At 36.8% G+C, this 25,117-nt stretch overlaps 4 protein-coding genes and 3 pseudogenes across 5 annotated transcripts; 5 read left to right on the top strand and 2 right to left on the bottom strand.

Moving 5' to 3' along the window:
- The first annotated feature begins 1,344 nt into the window (after window positions 1–1,344).
- LOC104752151 (putative protein phosphatase 2C 36) lies at window positions 1,345–3,963 on the top strand. Its single transcript, XM_010474249.2, has 4 exons — window positions 1,345–2,945; window positions 3,040–3,153; window positions 3,249–3,513; window positions 3,611–3,963. The coding sequence occupies exons 1-4, from the start codon at window positions 1,467–1,469 to the stop codon at window positions 3,724–3,726; spliced, it is 1,974 nt and encodes a 657-aa protein (XP_010472551.2). The 5' UTR covers window positions 1,345–1,466; the 3' UTR covers window positions 3,727–3,963.
- Window positions 3,964–4,830: 867 nt separating this feature from the next.
- On the top strand, window positions 4,831–5,593 carry LOC104752053 (metallothionein-like protein 2A). Its single transcript, XM_010474151.3, has 2 exons — window positions 4,831–4,962; window positions 5,147–5,593. The coding sequence occupies exons 1-2, from the start codon at window positions 4,898–4,900 to the stop codon at window positions 5,325–5,327; spliced, it is 246 nt and encodes an 81-aa protein (XP_010472453.1). The 5' UTR covers window positions 4,831–4,897; the 3' UTR covers window positions 5,328–5,593.
- Window positions 5,594–5,737: 144 nt separating this feature from the next.
- LOC104751962 (protein AE7-like 2) lies at window positions 5,738–7,950 on the top strand (annotated as a pseudogene). The gene is made up of 4 exons (XR_015575325.1): window positions 5,738–6,620; window positions 6,714–6,813; window positions 6,905–6,950; window positions 7,041–7,950. The product of XR_015575325.1 is annotated as a protein AE7-like 2 (transcript).
- Window positions 7,951–11,152: 3,202 nt separating this feature from the next.
- On the bottom strand, window positions 11,153–11,711 carry LOC104703992 (F-box/kelch-repeat protein At4g23580 pseudogene; annotated as a pseudogene).
- Window positions 11,712–12,521: 810 nt separating this feature from the next.
- Window positions 12,522–14,099, top strand: LOC147949512 (uncharacterized). Its single transcript, XM_087463651.1, has one exon. The coding sequence runs from the start codon at window positions 12,522–12,524 to the stop codon at window positions 14,097–14,099; it is 1,578 nt and encodes a 525-aa protein (XP_087319777.1).
- Window positions 14,100–18,445: 4,346 nt separating this feature from the next.
- LOC147949511 (uncharacterized) lies at window positions 18,446–19,363 on the top strand. The gene is made up of 2 exons (XM_087463646.1): window positions 18,446–18,952; window positions 19,016–19,363. The coding sequence occupies exons 1-2, from the start codon at window positions 18,446–18,448 to the stop codon at window positions 19,361–19,363; spliced, it is 855 nt and encodes a 284-aa protein (XP_087319772.1).
- A 3,464-nt stretch (window positions 19,364–22,827) lies between these two features.
- LOC109129846 (uncharacterized) lies at window positions 22,828–24,434 on the bottom strand (annotated as a pseudogene).
- Window positions 24,435–25,117: the final 683 nt, after the last annotated feature.

Raw genomic sequence — 25,117 nt, 5'->3', positions numbered from 1 at the left:
AAATCTCATTGTTATTGAGGTCTGTGAAAAATAGAAACATGATACGTTGAAATTTTCAAAGGATTAAACTTAGAAAGAAAATTTGATTGCAGAGTTCATGCAATGCATATATTGCAACGTAAGCAGCCAGCTGCTCTTACAAAGAATATCTGGTATCTTTTTTATGATATTAATTTCCAAACTGGTAAAATATTAGTTTTGTTTTTTTGCATTCATACTTGTTATAACTAAGTCATTGCCAGTTTAACATGCTGATTGTAATGTTTGAATTTTAACACGATTTTTCTTTTTTTTTGCTATAAAGAAAACTAAACAAGGAAGCAACATATAGATTAACATGAAGTCTCGATTTCAAGCTTTATAAAATCAATTTCATACACAACAAATATTACAAGTAAGTATTGTCGTTCCACTTTCCATATGTTAGATCATCTCTAATGGAATTCTCTATTTATTTCCTCTATAATAGAAATTTTTATAATATAGGTGAGTTTTACTCCAACCCACTTCTATTCTCACTTCTAAAATAGAGTTCCTCTATTTATAGAGGAACCTTTTGTAGAAAAAAATAGAGTTCCTCTATAAATAGATAGAAAAAATAGCAATCTCTATTTTACAGGTTAAAATAGAGGTGAATTGGAGGATCTCTATTATAGAAGATCTCTATTACAAGTAAGTATTGGAGGACCTCTATTCACCCCTATTATAGAAAAAAAAATAGAGGAGCATTAGAGATGCTCTAACGTATTTACAAAACAAACCCATAACCAATCAAATTAGTTTCTAGTTTTGTTTTGTTTTTTAATGATGTTAAATTTGATAATATTGGTCTAGAGAGAAGCTAAAGCAAGTTTCCTGCATTTAGTTTCTTCTTTGCGACTGGTCTAAACTACATTAGTAACGGAATTAACATGTAAGTCATTTGACTTTTTGCATTCCATTAGTTAAATAATTTCATACTTTTCTGTATAATTTATAAAATCAAACCACACGTACCCTTCGTTAAAAGTCAACTCCCTCGTACCAAAAATACAAATTTATTTAAATGAACAATGAAAAGTTTTACCAAAAGAAAAGTATATTGTAAAATACTAAACTAGGGACATTGGTTTATAGTGAAAATGATATCATTCATCATCGCAAAATCATAATCTTATTTACGATACGATATACTATTAACTTGTCAAAATTTTCATTATTTTTTTACTAATTCAAATAAAAATTGGAATAAACATAATTCCAACAGAATAAACCGAATAAAAAAGTCAACTCTTTTCATCATATTGTACACCATTTGGCTCCAACATAAATAGGCCGAAGCTACTATTCCATCATATTGTCTCAACAAAATCTACTTATACACTAACGGCGTCGTTTCGCCTCCATCATGCGACACGACACGACACAGTTTCTCCTTCACTGAACGTTGCCGTTTTAATATCTCTGCGTCGTTCAACATTCCCACTATGGGAATTGGAGTCGCATGTTTTAGTGGCTGTTGCGCCGGAACCACCGCCGGAAAAGTTAACAGTCGATACGATATTGGAGTAGTTAACAGTCAAGAAAACCTCGGCCACTCTTTCTGCTACGTTCCACCAGTTCTCACCGTATCAAAAACTTCTTTCCCGCCGGAACAACCCCTCCGACCCGACCCTATACCCGGAACCACCACCACTTTCCGTTCAATCTCCGGCGCCTCCGTTAGCGCTAATACTTCGACGGCTCTCTCAGCTTCTCCTTCAACAGACACATCTGGTTTAGCTTCCGCGTTCGAGAGCTCCAATAGATTCACCTCCTTGCCTCTCCAGCCCTTGCCACGTGGTCCGATTAAAAAAACGGTTCACGGGTCCGGTTTATTCGAACGCCGGTTCTTGTCCGGTCCGATCGAAAGCGGGTTGGTTTCAGGGAAGAAGAAGGACAAAAGTGGAAGCAAATCATTTACGAAACCAAAACCTAACAAAAAGTTTCTTACATTCAAAAACGTTTTCACGAATCTGGTTTCTAACAATTTATCTCGTTCCAAGAAGAGCGTGATCGAGCCAATCAACAGCTCCGATTCATTCGACGGATCATCAGACTCCGATAATGGGGCACCTCATGAGATCAGCACGATTCAGAGCAGCCACGAGAACCCTAGAACTGAAGAAGGAGGAGTAGAAGAAGAGAAGACTGAGTCTGCTTCGGAGGAGCCAAGGATACAATGGGCGCAGGGGAAAGCAGGGGAAGATCGAGTCCACGTCATCCTATCGGAAGAAAACGGTTGGCTTTTCGTCGGCATATACGACGGATTCAGCGGTCCAGATCCACCGGATTATCTTCTCAAGAATCTCTACGCTGCTGTGCTCAAAGAGCTCAAAGGGTTACTATGGATCGATAAAGGTGAATCCGAATCCAAGAATCTTGAATCATATAGTGACAACGAGATTACAGTCGAGCATGATTATGATTCAGTACAAGAAAGCTGTCGTGTGATGAATGGGGACAATGTTGATTGCGGACCAAGAAACATAACGAGTGACATGAAGAAGTTGCAATGGAAGTACGAGTGGGAGCATAACACAAAGTCTAATAATGATATTAAAATGAATAAGAAGGATTTGGAGATGATTAACCACAAAGGCGTTCTAAAAGCTCTTCAACAAGCGTTGAAGAAAACAGAGGAATCGTTTGATCTGATGGTTGATGAGAATCCTGAATTAGCATTGATGGGATCTTGCGTTCTTGTGACGTTGATGAAAGGGGAAGACGTTTACGTGATGAGCGTAGGAGATAGCCGAGCGGTTCTTGCTCGAAGACCAGATCACGGGAAGAAGAAGAAGATGCAAAAGGAGCTTGAGAGAATCAAAGAAGATAGTCCATTAGAGACATCGTTCACAACAGAAACAGGAATGAATCTTTTGGTTCCTATTCAACTAAATAAGGAACATAGCACGAGCGTTGTAGAGGTGAAAATCTTTTGCGACTCCTGATCTCAATTTGTGTTTGGTTTGATTGGGAAGAAAAAACATGAGAAACTGATTATGGTTTTCTACGTGATAGGAAGTGAGAAGAATCAAGAAGGAACATTCTGATGATGCATTGGCCATAGAGAATAATAGAGTAAAAGGTTATCTCAAAGTCACTCGTGCATTTGGCGCTGCTTTTCTTAAACAGGTATATAGACATGATTTATTAAGACCATTAAAGACTAATTTGTTTGGTTTGTTTTTATTCGGTTTGATAATAATAGTTCAATTGTCGTTCCTTAGCCAAAATGGAACGAAGCGCTTCTAGAAATGTTTAGAATCAACTACGTGGGAACATCGCCTTACATCACTTGCTCTCCATCGCTCCACCACCATAGACTCTCATCACGTGACAAGTTCCTAATCCTATCCTCTGACGGGTTATACGAATACTTTTCAAACGAGGAAGCAATCTTCGAGGTTGACTCATTCATCTCAGCATTCCCTGAAGGCGATCCTGCTCAGCATCTCATTCAAGAAGTCCTGCTTCGAGCTGCCAAGAAATATGGTACTAATAATAAAGAACAAATCGCAAACGCACTAAACATTCTTCTTATTGCACAGTCTTTGATGATAAACTCACGTACGACTTTGTTTAATTTTAGGTATGGACTTTCATGAATTGCTGGAGATACCACAAGGAGATCGTCGGAAGTATCACGACGATGTTTCTGTGATTGTGATATCACTTGAAGGAAGAATTTGGAGATCTTCCATGTGAAATACTAATATTTTGAAGAGACTTACTAAAGTAGCTTAGAATTTTGGTTTTTTTGTGCGATTCCACAAAGTTTTTATCATTTGCCCGCGCGCATAATTTAACATGTATGTTGAATTTGTTTACCAATGTTAGTGAAAAGTAAAAAAAAACTATACAGTGCAAGAAGCATATATGTATATTATCTTGCATATACAAAAATGTACAATTAGTCAATAATCCTATTAATAGATTCGAAAACATGGCTTTTAATTTTAGCAACCGTGGATAAATACATTTCTCAAAACAAATACTTTTAGTTTAAATAACTACATGCTAAACACAGATTATACAAATGTTTTTTTTTTTTGATCAAAGCACAAATGATTTCTTTTCTACTATCAAACAATTAAAAAGCCTATACTCTGAAGGCCGATGAATGATTTTCAAAAAGTTGCATAGAAGATCACTATTTATTTTCATATTTACTGGAATTAAATTCGGATAAGAATCCGGAACTGATTTTTTGCTACGTTCCCTCCCGACCACACATAATGAATTGAATTCTCCCTTCAAAGATTTTCTCATTCTCTTTTTCAACGTATTTTACTCTTTTTTTTATTGGATAACTCTTTCTTAAGAAACGACAAAAACAAAAAAAAAAACTCTAGTAATATCAAGAACTCCAAGAAAACTCTTTTTATTGGGTATATTTTTAGATATTTTCCCTGTTAAATATATCTTTGTTTTACTATTGTAAAATAAAATAAAAATCTAAAAGTTTTACGAATATATGCTGTGGACAAAGGACAATTAAGGTTAACAAAGATCGCAACCGTAGATTTAGATCTACACGAGTACACATAAGGCGGTGTTAAAATCTTAACGGTGATAGGACCGCAACACACGGAACTTGGGTACGCTCTCGAACGTACCAGAACCAACACACACTCCGCAATTATTTTGAACCGACGTACGAGAATCAATGCCACGAAAGGGTTAGAAACGTAAAAAACTAGTTTAGAACTGATATTTAGGAGATAAGAGCGGAGTAAGATCTCGACACGTGTATGGTCATTGTTTTCTCATTTAGCTTATAAATTTAGGAGCTATCTATCTCTTGTCATTAGCTTTCATTCTGTAACAAATCTCTGAGATATATTTTGTCTTTCCTTCGAAAATTTCTCTAAAAAAAATGTCTTGCTGTGGAGGGAACTGTGGTTGTGGATCTGGCTGCAAGTGCGGCAACGGTTGCGGAGGGTAACGTCACGTTTACTTTCTTTATGATTATGTATATCAAGAAAATAGTTTTTTTTTTCCCGGTGAAATCGTTGCATGCAACAACTTTGAATCGATGATGCTTATTATTTTTTTTTTTTTTGTTAAATTACACCATCTCTGTTTTCATCGGATACTGATGGGTTTTGTTTGATTGTTGTAACAGTTGCAAAATGTACCCAGACTTGGGATTTTCCGGCGAGACGACTACAGCTGAGACTTTGGTGTTGGGCGTTGCACCGGCAATGAAGAACCGGTACGAGGCTTCCGGAGAGAGCAACAACGCTGAGAACGATGCTTGCAAGTGTGGATCTGACTGCAAGTGTGACCCATGCACCTGTAAATGAATGAAGATATCTATCTTTTAAAATAGGCAGAGATAATATCCAGTCTTTTTAATCTAAGTAATTTAAATAAGTAACCTTAATGGTGTTCTAGGTCTGGTTTATGTGTAATAACGGCTGCAGCTTATCTTTTAGCCGACCGTAGTCTTTTGTTTGTGTGTGGTTTGATGATCATATATACTATTAGATGTCTCTGCCATGTGATGAATTAGTTTGTACTTCAACTTCAAGTGGATTGAAGTCGAATCGAAAGTTATTATAGTTCATAATTTTGTCTTCTCTTTTTTGGCTTTTCGTTATTGGTCACCTCCGTTGTTAAATTGGAGAAATTATACTAAAAGAAAATCTGATTTATTTGGTTTGGTTAACGAGTGTTTTAGCTCCGAAATCAGAAAATTTGATTCAAGTGTGAACATGTTAATTTGAAACCGGAAAGTAAACCTATTGCCGAACCACAATCAAACCGTATTTTCAAAGATTATTTAATTTATTCAGTTTGGTTTCTATTTATTTAAATTTATAAAAAAAGAAAAATAAAAAAGTGTTATGGCTTGGGACAGAGACAAAATAATTGTGAAGTTTGCGCGGTGTATTACTCTTTTTTTATTTTCTTTTTTTCCTGATATAATCAGTTTGACATATTTTACAACAATGATAACATTATACAGAGAGAGAGAGATCACGACTTAAATTGTATTTAGGAAAATATTTGAGTCGGATTAGGTCAAATCGCTTGTTGAGGTTATATATCATATCGAGAACAAACTTTTTTTATCACGGTATCCTGCTTATTTTGGTTCTACGTATTTCGTTCTTCTTTTCTTTGTTCCGTCTCCCTTTGAGGATTGAAGGTTTATTTAGGATTTTTTCCACATCACAATTAACAAAGCTTCTTTGGTTTTGGCAACTATTGATCGTTAAGGGTTTATATTAAGCGTTCAATATGGTTTCTGGATTAATGAATGAGAACCCAATTGTTTACCCAAAGAGAGAACGGCGTGCTCGTACTAATCAGAGCAATACCGATGAGTCTTCAGTAGAACCGATAGACCAGCTCGAGATTTTTGATATCCTTTTACAATTTCTTATTCCCTAATTACTAAGACATTGATTTTGTCATGTTTATGTTTATTAATAATATTGGATCATGCACCTCTCCTTTTTCTTTTTTCCTTAACAATCTACAAATCATATAAGAGATATTAAAGATCCAGAGCATCAAGACCTTTCTCTAGAAGATCTCAACATAGTTACAGAGGAATCAGTTGAAGTTGATAATGACAAGAGTTACGTTAGGTAAGAAAACAGTTATATATTGCGATTTTTCTAATTACCTTTCTCTCTTTATCCAGAGATGTACTAAACTGTGCCATCTTTTTTTTTTTACAGAATTACATTCACTCCAACCCTTCCACAATGTCACTTGCCACAAATCATTGGTCTTTGCATCCACGCAAAACTTTTGCAAAGCCTACCTGCTAGATTCAAGGTACAAACAAAGCATTGTTGCGTTGAATATTTGTTTCTTAAAAAATCCTTTCGTAATCTTTGAGCTAATTTTTATGTAATTGAAACATTAGGTTGATGTGATAGTAGCACCAGGGAGTCATGCAAAGGAGGCTGCAGGTATAAAATTATCAGTTTTTTTTTTTTTTTTTTTTTTTTTTGCAATGGAAAAGATTTGTTGAGTCGCTCAAATTGGTGTTAAAATTGCAGTTAATAAACGGCTAGGGGACAAAGAACGTGTGGCGGCAGGATTAGAGAATCCCAGCTTTGTGGCTACAATGCATGCAATTGTGTGATTTCCATCCATCTTCTAGGATTTACCTTTGCCGTTTTTAGTTTCTTGTGTTCGATCTCTTACTTGACATTCAATTCAATTCAATTCTAAACAATAGCCTTGTAATAATTCTTCTGTTTCTTCAAATCTGAGAAAGAGGGATTGGATTGAAGCTATATATATGCCCTCGATAGGTCGTCACCACTGCTTGATTAGTTACCGCCGTTCTATGAAAATGTTATATCAAGAATAAAGATTTGGATCCTTGCTTTATTAAAAAAAATGATGTTAAAAACATGAGACTAACAAAACTCTTGTTTGTGATTCATGTACACCACAAACTACAAACTCTCACAGCTTTCTCTTTTAACTACTAGTAAAGAGATTAATTAGTTAATTACAAATGTCCATGTGAACAATGGGATTCACATCCGCAAAAACGGTTGGTCATGCACAATCCTTAGCTTCCTCCGATATATTTATTATACACGTTATAAACTTGCATACTTTTATGTTCAAATAAAAGCAAATTGTATTATTTACACTTGTCGTTCTTAGGCAACATTGTTATAGCTCGGACGAAACAGTAGGAGGAGGAGTAATCGTATCGTTTCATATTTGCCACAGAACAACTATAATTTGAATCTATAATTTTTTTTTTCTTTTGGGGGCAAAACTTACACTATAGTGATAGATAATTGATTAATCTCTTATGAGTATATGAGATTATATAAGATGGTGTCAAAACAAATTACAAAAAAAAAAAAAATTGTAAGAAAAGAGGACTGGCGTGTAGAAAAATGATAATTTGTAGACAAGTTTATTATTTTAGTGGTAGACAAATTGGTTTTGTTGTTTGTGGACAATTGTAAAATTCATAGATAAGTTTAAATCTTTACTTGTCTACAAGTAATTAACTTGCCTATTAGTAAACTGAATTTAGCTTACAGTATTAAACTTGTCTACTGGTAAGTTAATTTGTCTATTAATAAAGTGAATTATTTTACAGTAATAAATTTGTCTACTGGTAAATTAATTTGTCTAGCAGTAAAATGAATTTACTTTACAATATTAAACTTGTCTACCAGTTAGTTAACTTAAATTGAGTTTACAATTTAAACTTTTCTAACAGTAAATTAATTTGTCTACCAATAATCTGAATTTAATTTATAATATTAAGTTAAATTTAACTTGTCCACAAAAATTGTAGAACAAAAAGTTGTCAAATAATACTAAAATTTTTTATTTTGAAAAAACCAGCTTGTCTACCAATTACAAACAAAGAATTAGGAGACAAAGTAATTGAAAAAAATATGAAAAGGCATAATTAAAGAGGTGAGAGAGACCAGTGAATCAATGAGGTGGGCAAAAATCAAAATCTTGCGTGATTTATTTATAATTTTGTAAAATTATAAATGAATAAAATGAGATCAATCGGTCATAAGAATCTTAAAAAATTATAATATGTTTTTTTTGTTTGGCAGGAGCAAGCCATATCAACTCATTGGCTATTTTATCTAAACTAAAACAAAATAGCAAATCTTAGAAAGTTGTTATCTTATTTTTAAATAGCCAATGATATACCAGATATTTGCTATAAAGATAACAATTCTTTTTAAAGATTTGATATGCCTGATTTGTTATAAATATTAGATAAACAAAATAACGTGATATAGCCAATGATATGCCTCATTTTGACAATGATATGCCTGATTTTGATATTGGGTCTAACCGTAGCAGCAGTAAACCAAAACCAGGTTTATCATTCCCTATTAATCTTTATATATATAAAATAAAGTAGATTGAAATTTGAAGTGTGCACAGTTTTTGTTACTCGTTTTGTCTCATATATTTATGTAATAAGATAACGATTAGATCAAATGATAAAATAAATCGGTGCCAATGGACAAAACGAAACCTAGTTATTGAAGAACCGGATTATTGTTAGTTCACCGGTCTTAGCGGTTTTTAATTGTGATTTATGGCCTCGCCTCCATTAGTGATAAATGGAGTGTCTTTCCTAATTTTTAATATTAAATTAAAGACATTCATTAAAAAAAGAAAATTAAAAATATTTTTAAGAATACACTTAAGACATTATTGAATACACTTTTATACTATGTGTCATATTTTAATTGGTTCTGATTTTTTTAAGTTAATATTTAATAAAGAAATTTGATTAATGGGATTATATGATAACGATGGTCTTATGTGGTTTTATCAGTTTTTTTTAATCGAATACTTATGTCCGTTCTTATCTGGTTTTGAATACACTAATTTTGATGTTTTTATTTAATCATTAATTTTGATGTGCTCTCTTTGCTTATACGTTTTATGACACACCTCTAAGGAAGAACACACACTCTTTAGTTTGTCGGGGACTGACCGTGTTAGAGTCGCCGGTGACTTCTTTCCGCTGAGGGCTCGTGGTTTCGAGAGGCTAGTCTCAGCTGCTATGGATCACCGACTTACCGCTAAGTACATGGATGTGCTTACTAATGCTCATCTTGCCAGCTTAGCCGTGGATTTCTCTTTGCTCCAGAGGTTCTGAGGTGTTGGGATGTGATGAGATCACTCCAACCGGCCTAATCTACCTGGTTAGTCAGTGTACGATGCTTGTTTACCTACACTTACAGGTACCAATTCGTCACAACAAAGCTTTTTTTTTCCTTTTTTCTATTTTTTTGACAAAAAAATTTAATACTAATGTTCGTTTTTGTGTGTTTGTTTATGTAGCACTGCTCATGCTTTGATGACGCAGCCATCATTGCAATTGTTAGGGATTGCACTCGACGCTCAGGATTGCGTTTTGTGCTTCGGCTGGCATTGCCAATCTACGCCAGCTCACGAGCGTGACTGCAGTAGGTTGTCACCTTTCGGAGGCACTTGCGGCCTTTCCAGATCTCATCTAGTCCTTCACGAGGTTCCTGTCCACTTCCGAATAACAAAGAACCATCTATTTCCACTCCCCATCTACTTCGACACCGTTTCACTTTCAAGTCTACTTCGATACCGTTGATTTCCACTTCATGTCTCTTTTATGATTTTATAGCATTATATTCTTTGTAAATTTTGCAAAACATTTTACAACATTATTGCATATAATAGAAATCGATATATAATAAAATATTTAGAATTCTCGTTTTAGTTAAATTAAATCTTGTTCATCCCCATGTCTTCACTTCATTGTGCAAGCTTGGCCTCCACGGCACCACTTCCTTTGCTCTGTCTCCAATTCTTCTTCTTTACCAAACGTATTAATCTTGTTTGCCATACGATTTTGAAGCTCCATAGTCGCGTTCATCGAACCGAGCTCATCACGACGCATCAATTGATAGTGTTCCAACTCACCAAACTTCCTTTACTGAATCTTGAATCCAAAATACACAAGCTATTTAAACCGAAGAGCAACACATCCTAATCTGACAGCAATATCGATCTGAAGACTCCCAACCATTATATCATGTCGATCACGATGCTAAAGATTCATAGCGTCAACTTCATACAATCATCAAAGCATAATCTCTAAAAGAATCAAACAAGTTTTGCTAAGATAAAATTTTCAAAGCAGAATCCCTCTGGTTGAAGGCAAGTATTTCCCTTCCAACTGCCAAGTCACCTCTTCTATTGACTAATCTATCCTATGGAACGTACCACAAACATCCCGATTAAAGGAAGAGGTCATTCATTATATTCATGAAAGAAAATCCTCTTTTTTCTACTGGAAACTCCTCATTATATATGTAGCTCAAAAATTGTCTTCTCCCTTAACTTATTCATGAACTTATTTCAATAATAATCAATATGAAAGTTACGTTACATTAATTCATTCAAATCCTTATTCATCAAGACAAATATATTAGTTTTTCATCTAATGACTTTCCTAAAACTCAATACTGACAAATGCTATGAGTGGATTCTGACATCCATAAAGTTCAAGCATAATATATATGACAACAAGAATTAATAAATATGTTCTTTTCAAGACCAAAACAAAGTGGTATTTATCCCTTGCATCGAGTGTTCACAAAATCATGACTCAGATCCATCAAATGGTAGTAGCAAGAACATGCGCTAAACCATATGGTTCATTGGTTGTAGACAGTACAATGTCAACCCACTCCACCATTCCCCAAATCTCTCTGTTTTGGCGTTTTTCAATCGCATTTTCCGCACACCAAATCATTGTCTCTTTATGATTCTTAGCCACCACATACTCTTCCCACAAAACTGTCATTTTCCCACCATAATTCACAAAGTTAATATGAGCAAAACGAGTTAAACTATGTAATTTCTTCAAACCTTTCAAAAATTTTCATAATCTTTCTTTCAAATCATAACAGTCCGATTGTTTTACCATCAGAACGGTAGAACACGTTTTCTATCACACAATAAGATGATGATCGACGACCCCATCCACTATTCGTCTCTAAGTCTGCGGTTCTCCATCTGCCTTTATGAAGCATGTAAGTCACATCCTTCGCCTCAGGCCTCACATAGACAGTTCCTTCATATTCTACGCTTTTGTATTCAAAACCTCCAAATATCTCCGCGCTAGGGATCTGCAAAAACTCCCAAGTTTGAGCCTTCGTATCAAAAACCTCCATCCAGTTCGTCAAATCAAGATTTTCCTGTTACATATATTTTTCCATCAAGGACGCAAGCAGATTGGAACTCACGGGCCACAAGCATAGGTGGTGTCTCACGCCATGTGTGAGAACGACAATCCATGACTATGACGCTAGACGAAGCATTCTTATTCACTAATCCTCCAATGGTGTAGATACTAGGACCAACATGAAAGTGCAACAGAGTTCTGAAGGGAACAGACAGCTGTGAAGTATCTCAGAGGGCTGATATGCTGACGTGGCTTGACGTGCTGACGTGGAGAAATATTGTTGACACAATGACAAGGTGCGTGAGAAGGAAGGAAGAAGAGATCAAGATATACTCGAAGATATTGAGAGTATATTTGATTACATGGATAAGGGAAAATATTCTCTTAGGGATAAGGAGTATTTCCTTTTAGTTAGGATACACAAGATCTAGGTTAGAGATCGTGTGTGGGTTATAAAATGACGAGGGCTAGCCGCAAAAAGGGTTAGCACTCGTGGGATAAAAGTTGTGAGTTTTATAAACCTTCAAGCAAGTACAAAAGCTTTGAAGGTGAGTGTGTGTGGTATACTCTTTTAGATCTACACAGGGTGGTGTTAGATAGATAGGAGAGTGAGCTTTGTTTTTCAAGTCTTGTAAGAAACGAGGGTTTTTATAAGATTGATTAAAAGCGTTTGCTTGGCGCGTTCCAAGTTTAGTTTTTGTGTGTTGTGTTATCTCTATACCTTTACAATTGGTATCAGAGCAGACACCTGATAAAATTCTGATATCTTTTTCAACATGTGAGATCTTGCGACTACGGTATGGAGAAATCACTGGAGGTTGTTACGCTACAAGGGGCATTGAAACTGGATCCAGAATGTTTCGATTACTGGAAAGTCTCGATGCAGCAAGTCATCTCAAGCATCAACATGGAAGCTTGGTTTGCAGTGGAGGATGGTTGGACCCATCCAACTGAGAGGAATGAAGATGGTGAATTGGTGCAAAAACATAGAAAGAAGTGGACTGCTGAAGAAAAGGCTGAAGCCAAACACAATTCGCAGGCCTTGTCAGTCATCTTCAAATCTCTGCCAAGAGATATCTTCAACCAAGTTCAAGGTTGTGTGTCGGCTAAAGAGGCTTGGGACATTCTCGTAGTCACATTTGAAGGAATTACTCGAGTTAGGCGCACGAGGTTGGACAATCTTGCATCTGATTTTGAGAATCTGCAAATGACTGAAACCGAATCTGTGGCGGATTACAGTAGTCAGTTGAGTGGTATTGCTCAAGAATCAGCTGTGTTGGGTAAACGATACAAGGACAAGAAGCTGGTCAAGAAATTTCTCAGAAGTCTACCTGACAAGTTTCAGCCGCACAGATCTGCTATTGATGTGTCTTTGAATTCAGACGAGCTCAAGTATAATCAAGTTGTTGGGATGATGCAAGCGTTTGAGATGCAACTAATGAAGAAAGAGAAAATGAATGCTAAGTCATTTGCTCTTAAAGCTGCAGAAGAACAGAAACTTATTGAATCGCATGAGCTTGAAGACGAAGAGAAGGTTGGTCTGTTGGTTAAAAAGTATTTTCGCAAGATGGAAAGAGGTCAGCGGAAGGGAACTCCATCACTTGCAAGTGCAGATTCTGCCAAGGGCTTCAGGAAGAATGATAAGTCAGAACGTCAGTGTGCTGAGTGTGAAGGATATGGTCATTACAAGGCTGAGTGTCCAAACAACAAACGGAAGCACTCTCTACAATGCTATAGATGCAAGGGTTTTGGTCATACCAAGACTGATTGTCCCTCCCAAGGAAGTAATCAGAAGTCCTACATCACATGGAGTGAAAGTGATTCTGATGAAGAAGATAACAAAGGTGAAATTCTGAACAACTTTGTGGCTCTGCTGGGAGTAATCGAGGAAGATGAAGAAGATGAAGTTCTGCTATTGAAAGAAGACATTGACAAGACAATCGAGTCGGACTCAAATGGGGAAGAGGTCGGCTTGTCGATGGAAGATCAGATAAATCTTCTTATTCAAACTATTGTGCAAAAGACTCAAGATAACAGTGAGTTGTCTGTCGGGAGAGATAAGCTTCAGATGAACATTGCATTGTTGGCTAAGGAACTATGTGAAGAAAAAGCCAAGTCTCTACGTCTTGAGAAGCAATTGGAAGAACAGCTGAAGAGCATCAGGATGCTGAGTAAAGGAACTAAAGATCTGGACTTCTTGCTCAGTACTGGACAATCAAGCACTGCAAAGTGGGGTCTGGGTTATCAGGGAATCAGTTCTGACAAGTCCACACAGTTTATTAAAGAGCAGAACCCTGAACAAAAACCCAAAGCACAACTTGTTGCACCAAATGGACGTCATAGTCAGATTCCTAAGGTAAATCTGCATTCCAGGTAGATGTTTGTGCAGCGTGAGGTACCAATGAGGCAAACGTATGGTCTACAAAGTTATCCCCATGCTGCTCAGCGACCTGTTGGTCTCAGCAGGAGAAGAGGATGATGGTACTGTGGTCATCTAAATCACTTCAATGCCCAATGCTTCAAGTTTCAGAATCATGTGACAAATCTAGTGCAGAATGGTAGCTTCTACTCAGCTGTTAAGAAGAGTTTGGCAAGGGTATGTCAGAAAAGATGATCTCTACTGTCATGTTGCGTACACAGCAGATAGAACTGAAGTTGATCAGACCAAGTGGTATTTTGACAGCGGATGTTCCAGATATATGAAAGGGGCTCTTGACAATTTGTCTCACGTAGAAGATGTTGCTGCTGGAAGAGTAACGTTTGGAGATGGAGCAAAGGGGAAAATTCGTGGAAAGGGTACAACTAGTGGTGACATTCAACCCGAGCTGATTGATGTGTTCCTGGTAGATGGATTGAAGGCCAATATGATCAGTGTCAGTCAATTGTGTGATGAGGGCTTAGATGTTACTTTCACCAGGAAGGAATGAAAAGATGTTGATCAACAAGGGTCTGTCAGACTGAGAGGTAAATGATCTGGGAATAATTGCTATATGTGGAAATCAGAAATGTCTTGCTTTAATGCCACCGTTGATTTAGACACAGAGCTGTGGCATCAGAAACTTGGTCATTTGAGTGTACACACGATGTTGAAATTGGCAAACCAAGAAGTTGTGCGCGAACTGCCAAAGCTGAAGGGTGTTCCACACTTTGTATGTGGTCCATGCAACAAGGGAAACCAGATCAAAGCATCCCATGGGTCTCTGCCAGATATTCGCACAAGTCATGCTTTACAGTTGGTTCACATGGATCTGATGGGGCCTATACAAGTTCAGAGCATCTCTGGTCGACGATTCATTTTCGTGATGGTGGATGACTACAGTCGCTACACCTGGGTAAGGGTTCTTCGTGATAAATCTGATACTCTTAAATGTTTTCGTATCCTTGCCTTGCAGATTAAAAGTGAGAAGTGTTCCATCAAGACCATTCGAAGCGATCATGGTGGTGAGTTTCAAAACGACAAGTTTGAGCAATTCTGTGGACATCAAGGCATTACTCATCAGTACTCTGCACCAAGAACGCCAGAACAGAATGGTGTTGTTGAACGTAAGAACAGAACGCTGCAAGAAATGGCACGAGCTATGCTACATGGAAATCAAGTGCCTCATCGGTTCAAGGATGAAGCTGTGAACACAGCCTGCTACATCATCAATCGTGTGCATGTTCGCCCAAGGACCAGCAAGACTCCCTATGAGCTTTGGAAAGGGAAGTCTCCAACTGTACACTATTTCTATGTGTTTGGATGCCTATGTTATAATCTAAATGATAAGGATCAGTTGGGTAAGTTTGACTCTAAAAGTGATGAAGGTATTTTTCTGGGTTATTCTGGACATAGCACTGCCTTTCGCGTCTACAACAAACGTCTGAGATCCGTTAAGGAGACTGTCAATGTAGTGTTTGACGACACCTCTTTCCTACAAGTGGCATTGGTGCCTATTGTCTCCGACACGGACCTGGTAACTGATGCTGAGAAGTCTGTGCAAGAAGCTGTCAGTCCTGTTGTCCCTGAAAGGCCTGTATCACCATCTGCTTCAGATCCTGTGCCTTCTCAGGTTCATAAGAATCACTCCTCTACTGATGTTATAGGTGCGATTCAGTGGGGTAGAGTTACCAGAGGAAAGCCGATTGATTTTGCTCAGTTGGCTGGGAAGAAACAAAAGGCTGTCGTTCCAGAGTCCGTCTCTCAGGACTCTGATGTAGTGCAATTTGCATGCTTTGTCTCTTCCATTGAGCCTAAGAATCACAAGGAGGCGCTTCGTGATGAGTTATGGGTTGCTGCTATGCAAGATGAGTTGGAAAAATTTGAAAGAAGTGATGTTTGGGAGCTCACTCATCGTCCTGCTGACGTCAACGTCGTAGGAACAAAGTGGATATTCAAGAATAAGAGTGATGCTACTGGCTGCATTGTGAGGAACAAAGCACGGTTGGTAGCTCAAGGCTATTCTCAAATTGAGAGAATTGACTTTGATAAAACCTTTGCTCCGGTGGGCAAGGTTGGAGTCAATCAGGTTTATGTTCGGTATGGCATGTGCTCTTAAGTTCACTTTGCATCAGATGGATGTTAAGAGTGCCTTTCTAAATGGAATACTACAAGAGGAGGTTTATGTTGAGCAACCAAAAGGCTTTGAGAATTCGCAGCACCCTGAGCATGTTTATCGACTCAAGAAAGCCCTTTATGGTCTAAAGCAGGCACCACGAGCATGGTATGAGAGATTGACTACGTTTCTGATGGATCACGGATACAATCGAGGGAGTGTTGACAAAACGTTGTTTATTCTCAACAGCAACAACAATGTGATGTTTGTTCAGATCTATGTGGATGATATTGTCTTTGGTTCCACGTGTCAGCCTCTTGTAAAACAGTTTGTGGAAAGCATGTCTCAGGAGTTCGAAATGAGTATGGTGGGAGAGTTAAGGTATTTTTTGGGATTGCAAGTTGAACAATCAACTGATGGGATCTTTGTATCTCAAAGCACTTATGCTAAGGAGCTTGTACAACGCTTTGGCTTGGATAAGAGTAAAGAAGCAAAGATCCCAATGAGAGCAAACGACAAACTCTCCAAGGATGACGAGGGGGAAGATGTAGATGAGAGACTATACAGAGGGATGATTGGAAATCTGTTGTATTTGACTGCTAGTCGGCCAGACATATGTCTGTCAGTAGGGATCTGTGCACACTATCAAGCCAGGCCCAAGATGTCGCATTTACTATGCGTAAAGAAGATCATCAAGTACATTAAAGGGACATTGGATTTTGGCATCCATTATACCAAGGATACCAACACCGGTCTGAGCGGATATTGTGATGCTGATTGGGCAGGTTCTGTGGATGATCGTCGTAACACAAGTGGAGGTTGCTTCTTTAGGGGCAACAATCTGATCTCATGGCACAACAAGAAACAAAACAGTGTCTCTCTATCAACTGGTTAAGCTGAGTACATTGCTCTAGGAAGCTGTTGCACACAACTTCTGTGGATGCGACAAATGGCCTCGGACTATGGTATGGATTCTGATACTCTTTTAATTCATTGTGATAATTTGAGTGCAATTAATATTTCAAAGAATCCTGTTCAACATTCACGAACCAAACATATAGATATTAGACACCACTTTGTTCGTGAACTTGTTGAGGCGAAACTGATCGAGATTGACCATGTGAGCACTGATTTACAGGTAGCTGATTTGTTTACCAAGCCTCTGGACTTCAACAAATTTGTAAATCTGAGGAAGTCCATTGGTGTGTGTGAGTTCTAACCTGTTTTACCTAAGATGTGTTGATCAGAGACAGGAACATGTGCTAGGACAGGTCATGGAAATCCTAGAATATATAGAAGATCAGCACTCTGTAAGCAACTGTGGGAAATAGCTGTCTGTCATGCCGGTCTATTCATCCTGTCAAATGTTGTCATGTTTTAAGGAGGTCAAAGAGCTGTGAAAAGACACACAAGTACATCTTCAAGTGGAAAACTCTGTTCGGGGACAAATATGATATCAGTGATTGACATTGCTCATGATGTCATTGTGATCATGTCAGTGAAACAGCTAACAGAAGGCTGAAATACATATATATATTAAAAAAAAAAAAAAAGATATGTGTGTTCTTCAAAGAGAGAATCTCCAGCTGCCTTAACATGTTGGGTTGGATTGCAGACTAAAGGCATGACAGTATGAAAGACTACTCACTTGCATCAAGTCTCTGATTTTCAACAATTCAAGAGGTTGTGATAGCTCCTGGCAAATGTTCTAAACAAGTGGTTGACACAGCAAAGGTATGGTTAGTACTATGATCGGTTTTTGATTTTATTTCTTTAAAAAAAAAAAAATTTTTTTTTTTTTTTTTTTTTTTGATGTTGCTCATATGTGTTATGTCTCGATCTGGGTGTTTTCATGTTCACTGCTCGTGGTTGTGTGTATCTGATGTTTTGTGTTCATGAACAGATTCAGTTTCCTTTAAAGGGGTGAAGAATCTGAGTTTTTAAGAACCAGTGTTTAATGTGATTAATGAACTTAAGATTAAAAAAGGGAATAATATTCGATGTACCATAACAGATTCATTGAGTGATTTTAAGGCAGAGTTAATTTGTGGGTCGAGGCATAACAGCCCAAATAATCTTCAAGAGGGAGTTTAAAAGGAGAGGTTAGGGTTTTGAGTTTTTCTCATCCTTGCAATTTCAGATCTCTGATTTTATTATTTCTCTGATTTTTTCTCTCTAACTCTTGATCACCATGAAGTCTATGTTTAGCGGTTTCCACTATGATTCTAGCTCAGATGAGGAGCTTCACACCCCTCCGTCAGCCCTACCTCCACAGTCACCCTATATTTCGATTGATCCTGCAACGGCGATGGTCATCTACGAACCTCGTGACGAATCAACTACAACACCTCCGGTGCCCAAGAATCCCTCTCCCAGGCCGCTATCTGTCGAAGCGGATCACGACACATGCGACTCTTCGTCTTCTCTACCAAGAAGGACGAGATCCCATTTCCCGGTGATTGATCTGACCGGTGATGTTCTTCCGCTACCAAATCAGGGAATTTCATCCCGGTTGCGCAAACGACAATCAGCTGCTGATGCAGACAGCCGTGATACGAAGCGACCGTCTCTTGGCAGGGACAAGGGTGTGTCCACCTCTCGCAGTGCTCCAGCGAAGGAGTTTGATTCCAAACGATTCATATCCGCTGATGCTGATCGAAGGTATGGGTTCTTTTCCTCTAGAACCATTGCTGCTGAGGTGTGTTACTCTCTGGGAAGAGATGATCCAGCTAGGGAGTTGCTTGATTAAGCTGGACTGCAGAAAACAGTCACTCAAATCGGCGCTTATGATTCCGATGTCGTCTATGAGTTCTGGGCAAATCTTCCAGCAGTGAAGGTTGAAGGGAGCTCGGTTGATGTGTTGGTCCGAGACTTTGTGTATGAGTTCTCCCCAAGTCGCATTAATGCCCTGTTCGGACTCCAGACAGTTGATGTGCGTGAACAGAAACTGCAAACAGCTGCAATTCTGGAGGAGGATCTAGCTCTCTTTTTATATGGTAGTAAGGTGAAGACTTGCAAGCAGTTGGTATCCACGGCAATTAAGGACCCGGTAATCAAGGAGTTGAATAAGATGTGCTGCAGCAACTGGTCTCCCACGGTGAATACATGATACATCTCTGCAAACAGAGCCATGGTGATCTACATGATCATGCATCGCATTCCGTTTGATTTTGGGAGAATGATCTATGATCAGATCATCCAGTTAGGTTTGCAAGCTCAGTCCGGGTTCCGTCTCCCGTTTCCCAGTCTCATTTATCAGCTTCTGGAAGCTCAGCGCCCTGTTTCGAACCTTCAGCTGAAAGACACGAAGAAGCCCAAGTGTAAGAAGATTGTTTCACGACCTACGAAGTCTCATCTTAGAGCTGGAACGTCTGCAGAGCACAAAGCCATCCGGTTGGCCATTCAAATTCTGCAAGATGCCTTGGACGCTGGTAAGTTGTCACATCTCTGATTATACTTTTGTGTGTCTGTTGATATTTTTGACTAATCTGTGCCAAACAAGCAGGGGGAGATGAGTCTAATTCAGATGCTTGAGGGGGAGTTTGAGCTGTGGGGGAGCTGTTGTTTTTATGTTCTCTGTTCCTTGTTGTTGTTTTCGTTTATTTTTCAGACTTATGTTTTTTTTGGTTTTGTACGATACTTTTTGTCCGATACTTTTTGTTGCGGTCGTAATGCTTACCCGGTGTTCGATTACTCTTCTGATGTTATTGCGTTATGTGAGGCACTGCTAGTACAGTTGTACCTGTTTGTTGGTTTGTTGCTGGTTGTTTCTGTTTTGATAGGTTAAATGCATGGATGCTTGTTTGACAAGTTCAGTCAAAAAGGGGGAGATTGAAAGTGCAACAGAGCTCTGAAGGGAACTTGCAGCTGTGAAGTATCTCAAAGGGCTGATATGCTGACGTGACGTGCTGACGTGGAGATTTATTGTGGACACAATGACAAGGTGCGTGAGAAGGAAGGAAGAAGAGATCAAGATATACTCGAAAATATTGAGAGTATATTTGATTAGATGGATAATGGAAGATATTGTCTTAGGTATAAAGAATATTTTCTTTTAGTTAGGATACACAAGATCTAGGTTAGAGATCGTGTGTGGGGTTATAAAATGACGAGGGCTAGCCACAAAAAGGGTTAGCACTCGTGGGATAAAAGTTGTGAGTTTTGTAAACCTTCAAGCAAATACAAAAGCTTTGAAGGTGAGTGTGTGTGGTATACTCTTTTAGATCTACACAAGGTGGTGTTAAATAGATAGAAGAGTGAGCTTTGTTTTTCAAATCTTGTAAGAAACGAGGGTTTTTATAAGATTGATTAAAAGCGTTTGTTTAGCGCGTTCCAAATGTAGTTTTTGTGTGTTGTGTTATCTCTATACCTTTACACAACACATTGTAGATGGAAAATTAGGAGATTAAATCGGGACCAAAAACTGTTTGGAGTTAGATGGTCCCTGACAGAGCGTGAACCAACGTAGTGGCTGAGAGCCGGTACGTAGCCGTAAAAATAAAGACAATTCTCCGTGCGGTTTTGAAGAGTTCAGGTCTGATAAAGTTCAGTTGAAGCAACGAATAACCGGAATCTCTTGGAAACTAAAAAAAAGAGTTGGATAATACAAATTTGAGACGGGGCTAAGCAGTTATATACCAAATCATTAGGAAGCATCAAAATTGTCATTTGTAGTCGTCGTGGCTCTTCTCTATTCATGGCGGCTGTGGAAGGTATTACTATTTACTAACATTAACTTAATTTCTTTTTCAAAAAAAAAAAATATTAACTTAATTTCCTTTTTCCCTAATGTGATAAGAGTGCACATATAATGATGATACCGAATATAGGTGTTTTAAACATTTTTTATAATTAGTTTTATTATTAACTAGTTTTTTTTCTTTTTCATTTCTTAATTTTCTTAAATTGATTGATTTCTTTCTAATATGAATAAATGGATATAAAGTAAAATTAAAAATATATTCTCAGAAAGAAATTATGTGTAAATGTATTTGGTGACAATTTTGATGTATTAATCTTCCTAATGATTGTAGCTACAAAAAAACTTTTATTTGTTCACTTTTTCCACAGGGTTAGTTTAATCTAACACTTGCCATTTTCTTGATATGTATACAATATTTTGTTTTCTTGTCAACCATCTTAATATAATTAAATAAATAATTTACCCCAAAATATGAAATAAATAATACGTTTGTATCTTTAGGACAAACAACCTTCTGAATAATGATGTACGCTAAAGTAAATTGGGGAATAAACATAGCATATACAGTAAAACCTCTATAAATTAATAATGTTGGGACCAAAAATTTTTATTAATTTATAGTGATATTAATTTATCTATAAATTAATAATTATTATTTTATACTGTAAATTAATAATTATTAATTTATAGGTATATTTTTAATTGTTTAATTTAAAAAAAAAATTATGAATTGAGACAATATTTGCAAAATAAGATTAAAATTTTGGATGTTGTAAATTTCATGGTATTGGAATTGAATTTGAAATAATTAAAAGATATTATTGACAATGAATTACAAATATTATAGACAAATTCACTTATACACATTACATAAATATTCAAATTTATGAATAAAAATATCAATTATCGTATTTTAATAGTTTATCAAACTATCAAAATGTAAATGATGTATATTTAGAAATTGAAAACTTTAAAAAGTTTTAGCTGTTTTATGAAATGTTATAGAATGTTTTATATCATTATAGTTTGAAGATACAACATAACAATTATTTTATAGATATGAGTTTTACAAGAAACATATTTTACTATATCAACATATATATATATATATATATGTAAATTTACATGATTATTATTTATGATATTATTGGGATCATATTTTACATGGGGATTTCAAAAAAATTATTATCTTATTATCTTATCGAATTTTGTTATTTTTTACACGGTCTCGATTTAGGACTAGCAAAATTTATTAATTTATAGGATTTATTAATTTATAGGATTTATTAATTTATAGAGTATTAATTTATAGAGGTTTTAGTGTATCTTCTAATCAATACTATATTCATTTATAGTAATAAGAGCTACACAAACAACAAATTGATGCATGGATGCATGGCGATGAAAAAAGATTAAAATAAGCTGATGTCTTATTAGCGTAATATGAATTGTCAACATAAAATCACTGATATAACGGTTTAAAATAGCAGAAAGTAGTAGTTTTTGTGCTTCGAACGGGACATCAACAAAGCCATACCTTAAAATCAATCTGCAGAAAAAATAAATATCCATGAAACAAAACAGAGACGTTAGAACTGAAAACAAAAAAAACTCTGTTCACAAAACAGAGCTAATCAAATTAATATCTCTTCATGTTTGTTGTAGGATCTTTATCACTTTTGACAACAAACGTAAGTTGAGTACTTCTTCTACAGTTCGACTAAACAACATACCTAATTACGTTCCAATAACCAAAAACTTTATTCTCCAATATGTGTTTCTTGCACAAAAGGCAATAAGTCTAAAAGCTTATTTGGGTAAAAGAAGTAGAACAATTCATGAATTCAGACAAGTAAATACTACCTTCAAGTTCATTGATAGTAATGGACTGGATCATCAATATGTCTCTTAAAATAAGCAGCAGCAAGCTTATCAAGATTCCCAAACATTCTTTTCCTGAACTTGAATCCCTTTGGATATAAACCAATGTACTCATGGTGCGGATTTGCAGACCGTATGTAAGACAATAAAAAGCTCCCTGGATGTTCATGCGATACACAAAAACCGTAAACTACCATTTTGGGGTTTCACCCTTCTCAACCCGAAGAAGATCATCTATTTCCGACTTTGTCCCAGTCCGAAATTTACGGTAGTTGATCATTGTCATAAGATGAGTTACCAAAGGGTCAACATACCTATCCATTACCTGAAAATTTTAAAAAGCATAAGTATTTTCACTTATATATCAAAACTGAAATTTATAAGAAGAGTATAATAAAGACGAACCTCATCTAGATCCTCGAAAATTTATAAGAAACATTCACCAAGGGAAAAAAAAACTTTAGAAACAAGAATCATCGGAAATCAACAAAAAGGAAAAGTTTCATGAAAGTAAAAAAGATGTATATTTCATATACCTTGGTTTCTTGGCATCTTATTTCTCCGCAGCTTTAATGGAGTGAACTGCTAAAACAATCCAAACAAGTATGGCACAATATCAATTACAACCAATTTCAAATTGAGCTCAACAGAAAAGAGAGACCCTAGGTTGATCACACAAAATCATACTCTAGAATATAAATCATAAGCTAAATTACTTTGGGGGGGGGGGGGGGGGAGGGGAGGGAAGAAAAGAGTACCTTTTGTCTCAGGTATCAGATTGCAGGAAATGTACTTGGGCGGTTCATGATAAAAATAGCAGACTTTAGCTCGGAATCCTCTTGGCTGAAGAGGAAGGACCCTTACCTTCAAAGGTAATGAAGTACATTACGGCAGTACGTAGTAGCAGTGGTGTAAAGATTGGCTTTGATAACCTTGACAAATCCATATCTTGTATTCTGTACTATAGACAAATGTAAAAAAATCCCATCCACAAATAAGTACAACATCTTCTAGTAATTAGTATAAAATATATACATAGTGAGAACTTAAAAAGAGAAACTTATATAACAAGACTATAGTTTTGACCTCTCTTTCATTGTAATTCCCTCAAGGGCTCCACGAGACAGCCTGTCCATTAACACTCGGGAGGTTTTCTGGTTCCATGACGAAATCGTTTTCATCAAAATCAAGAGGCAGGTAATTAAAAATGCAGCGGAACTGCTTGAAATCCATGTCGAAACCCTACAAAACACAAGATGATACCCAAGAATAAAACACTAGCTAGATTACCAAATTAAGAATGGACAAATGAACATGAAAACAATTAATTTCTCAAGAGATCACCTGTGTCTCTGTGACTTGTTCTGTCATGAGGCGCAACTCTTCGTCAGGCGTGAGATGATGAGGCCCTTCATCCTCACTGCGTCTTATACACGGAATAAACGCATACTCAGGAACAGATCCAGCCTCGTACTTTATATATGGAGATACGTCTTCAGTAGTCCAATCTGAGACAAGACATCGAAATTAGGTATTTGATCCGTGGATATATCCTTAAATCTAGACTTGGATTCCTACCTGGAAAATCATCCGCCATCGCTCTTTATGTTGATACCATAAACGAAACCCTAACTTTTAAGTAAAGAAAGTCGCGTTAATTGCATTGGAGTTCCTCCTTGATGTAGTATTGGAGAGCTGGCATTTAGCACGTGTGAAGAAGGTAAGAAGGAAAAGGTCACGTGCGAATGGTGAGCTGTACTGATGAGCTGTGGAGTTGAGTGTCGGTTGCAGAGACGTCAACGTCACGACGGTTAAATAAACGTTAACAGTGTTAACAGTAGTAGTAGTATATAGAGCATGTGTTAGCTCTCTTTCATCTTATCGAAAATAATATCTGGATTTGTAAAACTCTTAAAAGCTTGTTCCTCATCGTTTAGCCGGTTTCTCTCTTTGAGATTCTTGCTGGTGAACGTTGTATCGTTTATCGTTCTATTTTTATTATCATGCTGCGTTATTGATTATCGTTATCACTCCTCTATTCTATGTTTCTTTATATTCTTTGTATTTTTCCTCGAAGTTTTTAATTCGACACTGTCACATCCCTCTAAATTGGTCAATGGAGCATAGTGATGATTAATTTTTTTGTAGACAAACAACTTATCTCTACGAATTGGTTAAATTATGTAAAACTGCCAGATCAATAGGCAAAAGAAAATAGTTACAATGCCACTTTGATATGAGCATTGACAAAAGCAAACATCGTAACCTCTTTTGTAACAA

Source organism: Camelina sativa, chromosome 1 (assembly GCF_030686135.1).
Source record: "Camelina sativa cultivar CO46 ecotype springtype chromosome 1, ASM3068613v1".
Classification (NCBI taxonomy): Eukaryota; Viridiplantae; Streptophyta; class Magnoliopsida; order Brassicales; family Brassicaceae; genus Camelina; species Camelina sativa.
Note: the sequence above shows the minus strand (reverse complement) of the source record. Positions and strands in the feature narration are given on the sequence as shown.

Excerpts from the sequence above, each read along its gene's own strand:
- LOC147949512 (XM_087463651.1), top strand. The coding sequence starts at position 12,522 with ATGGAGAAATCACTGGAGGTTGTTACGCTACAAGGGGCATTGAAACTG.
- LOC104752053 (XM_010474151.3), top strand. The coding sequence starts at position 4,898 with ATGTCTTGCTGTGGAGGGAACTGTGGTTGTGGATCTGGCTGCAAGTGC. Across the intron at positions 4,963-5,146 it reads TGCGGCAACGGTTGCGGAGG|TTGCAAAATGTACCCAGACT; the intron begins GTAACGTCACGT and ends TTGTTGTAACAG.
- LOC104752151 (XM_010474249.2), top strand. The coding sequence starts at position 1,467 with ATGGGAATTGGAGTCGCATGTTTTAGTGGCTGTTGCGCCGGAACCACC. Across the intron at positions 2,946-3,039 it reads ATAGCACGAGCGTTGTAGAG|GAAGTGAGAAGAATCAAGAA; the intron begins GTGAAAATCTTT and ends TCTACGTGATAG. Across the intron at positions 3,514-3,610 it reads TCGAGCTGCCAAGAAATATG|GTATGGACTTTCATGAATTG; the intron begins GTACTAATAATA and ends GTTTAATTTTAG.
- LOC147949511 (XM_087463646.1), top strand. The coding sequence starts at position 18,446 with ATGAAGTCTATGTTTAGCGGTTTCCACTATGATTCTAGCTCAGATGAG. Across the intron at positions 18,953-19,015 it reads CTAGAACCATTGCTGCTGAG|AAAACAGTCACTCAAATCGG; the intron begins GTGTGTTACTCT and ends GCTGGACTGCAG.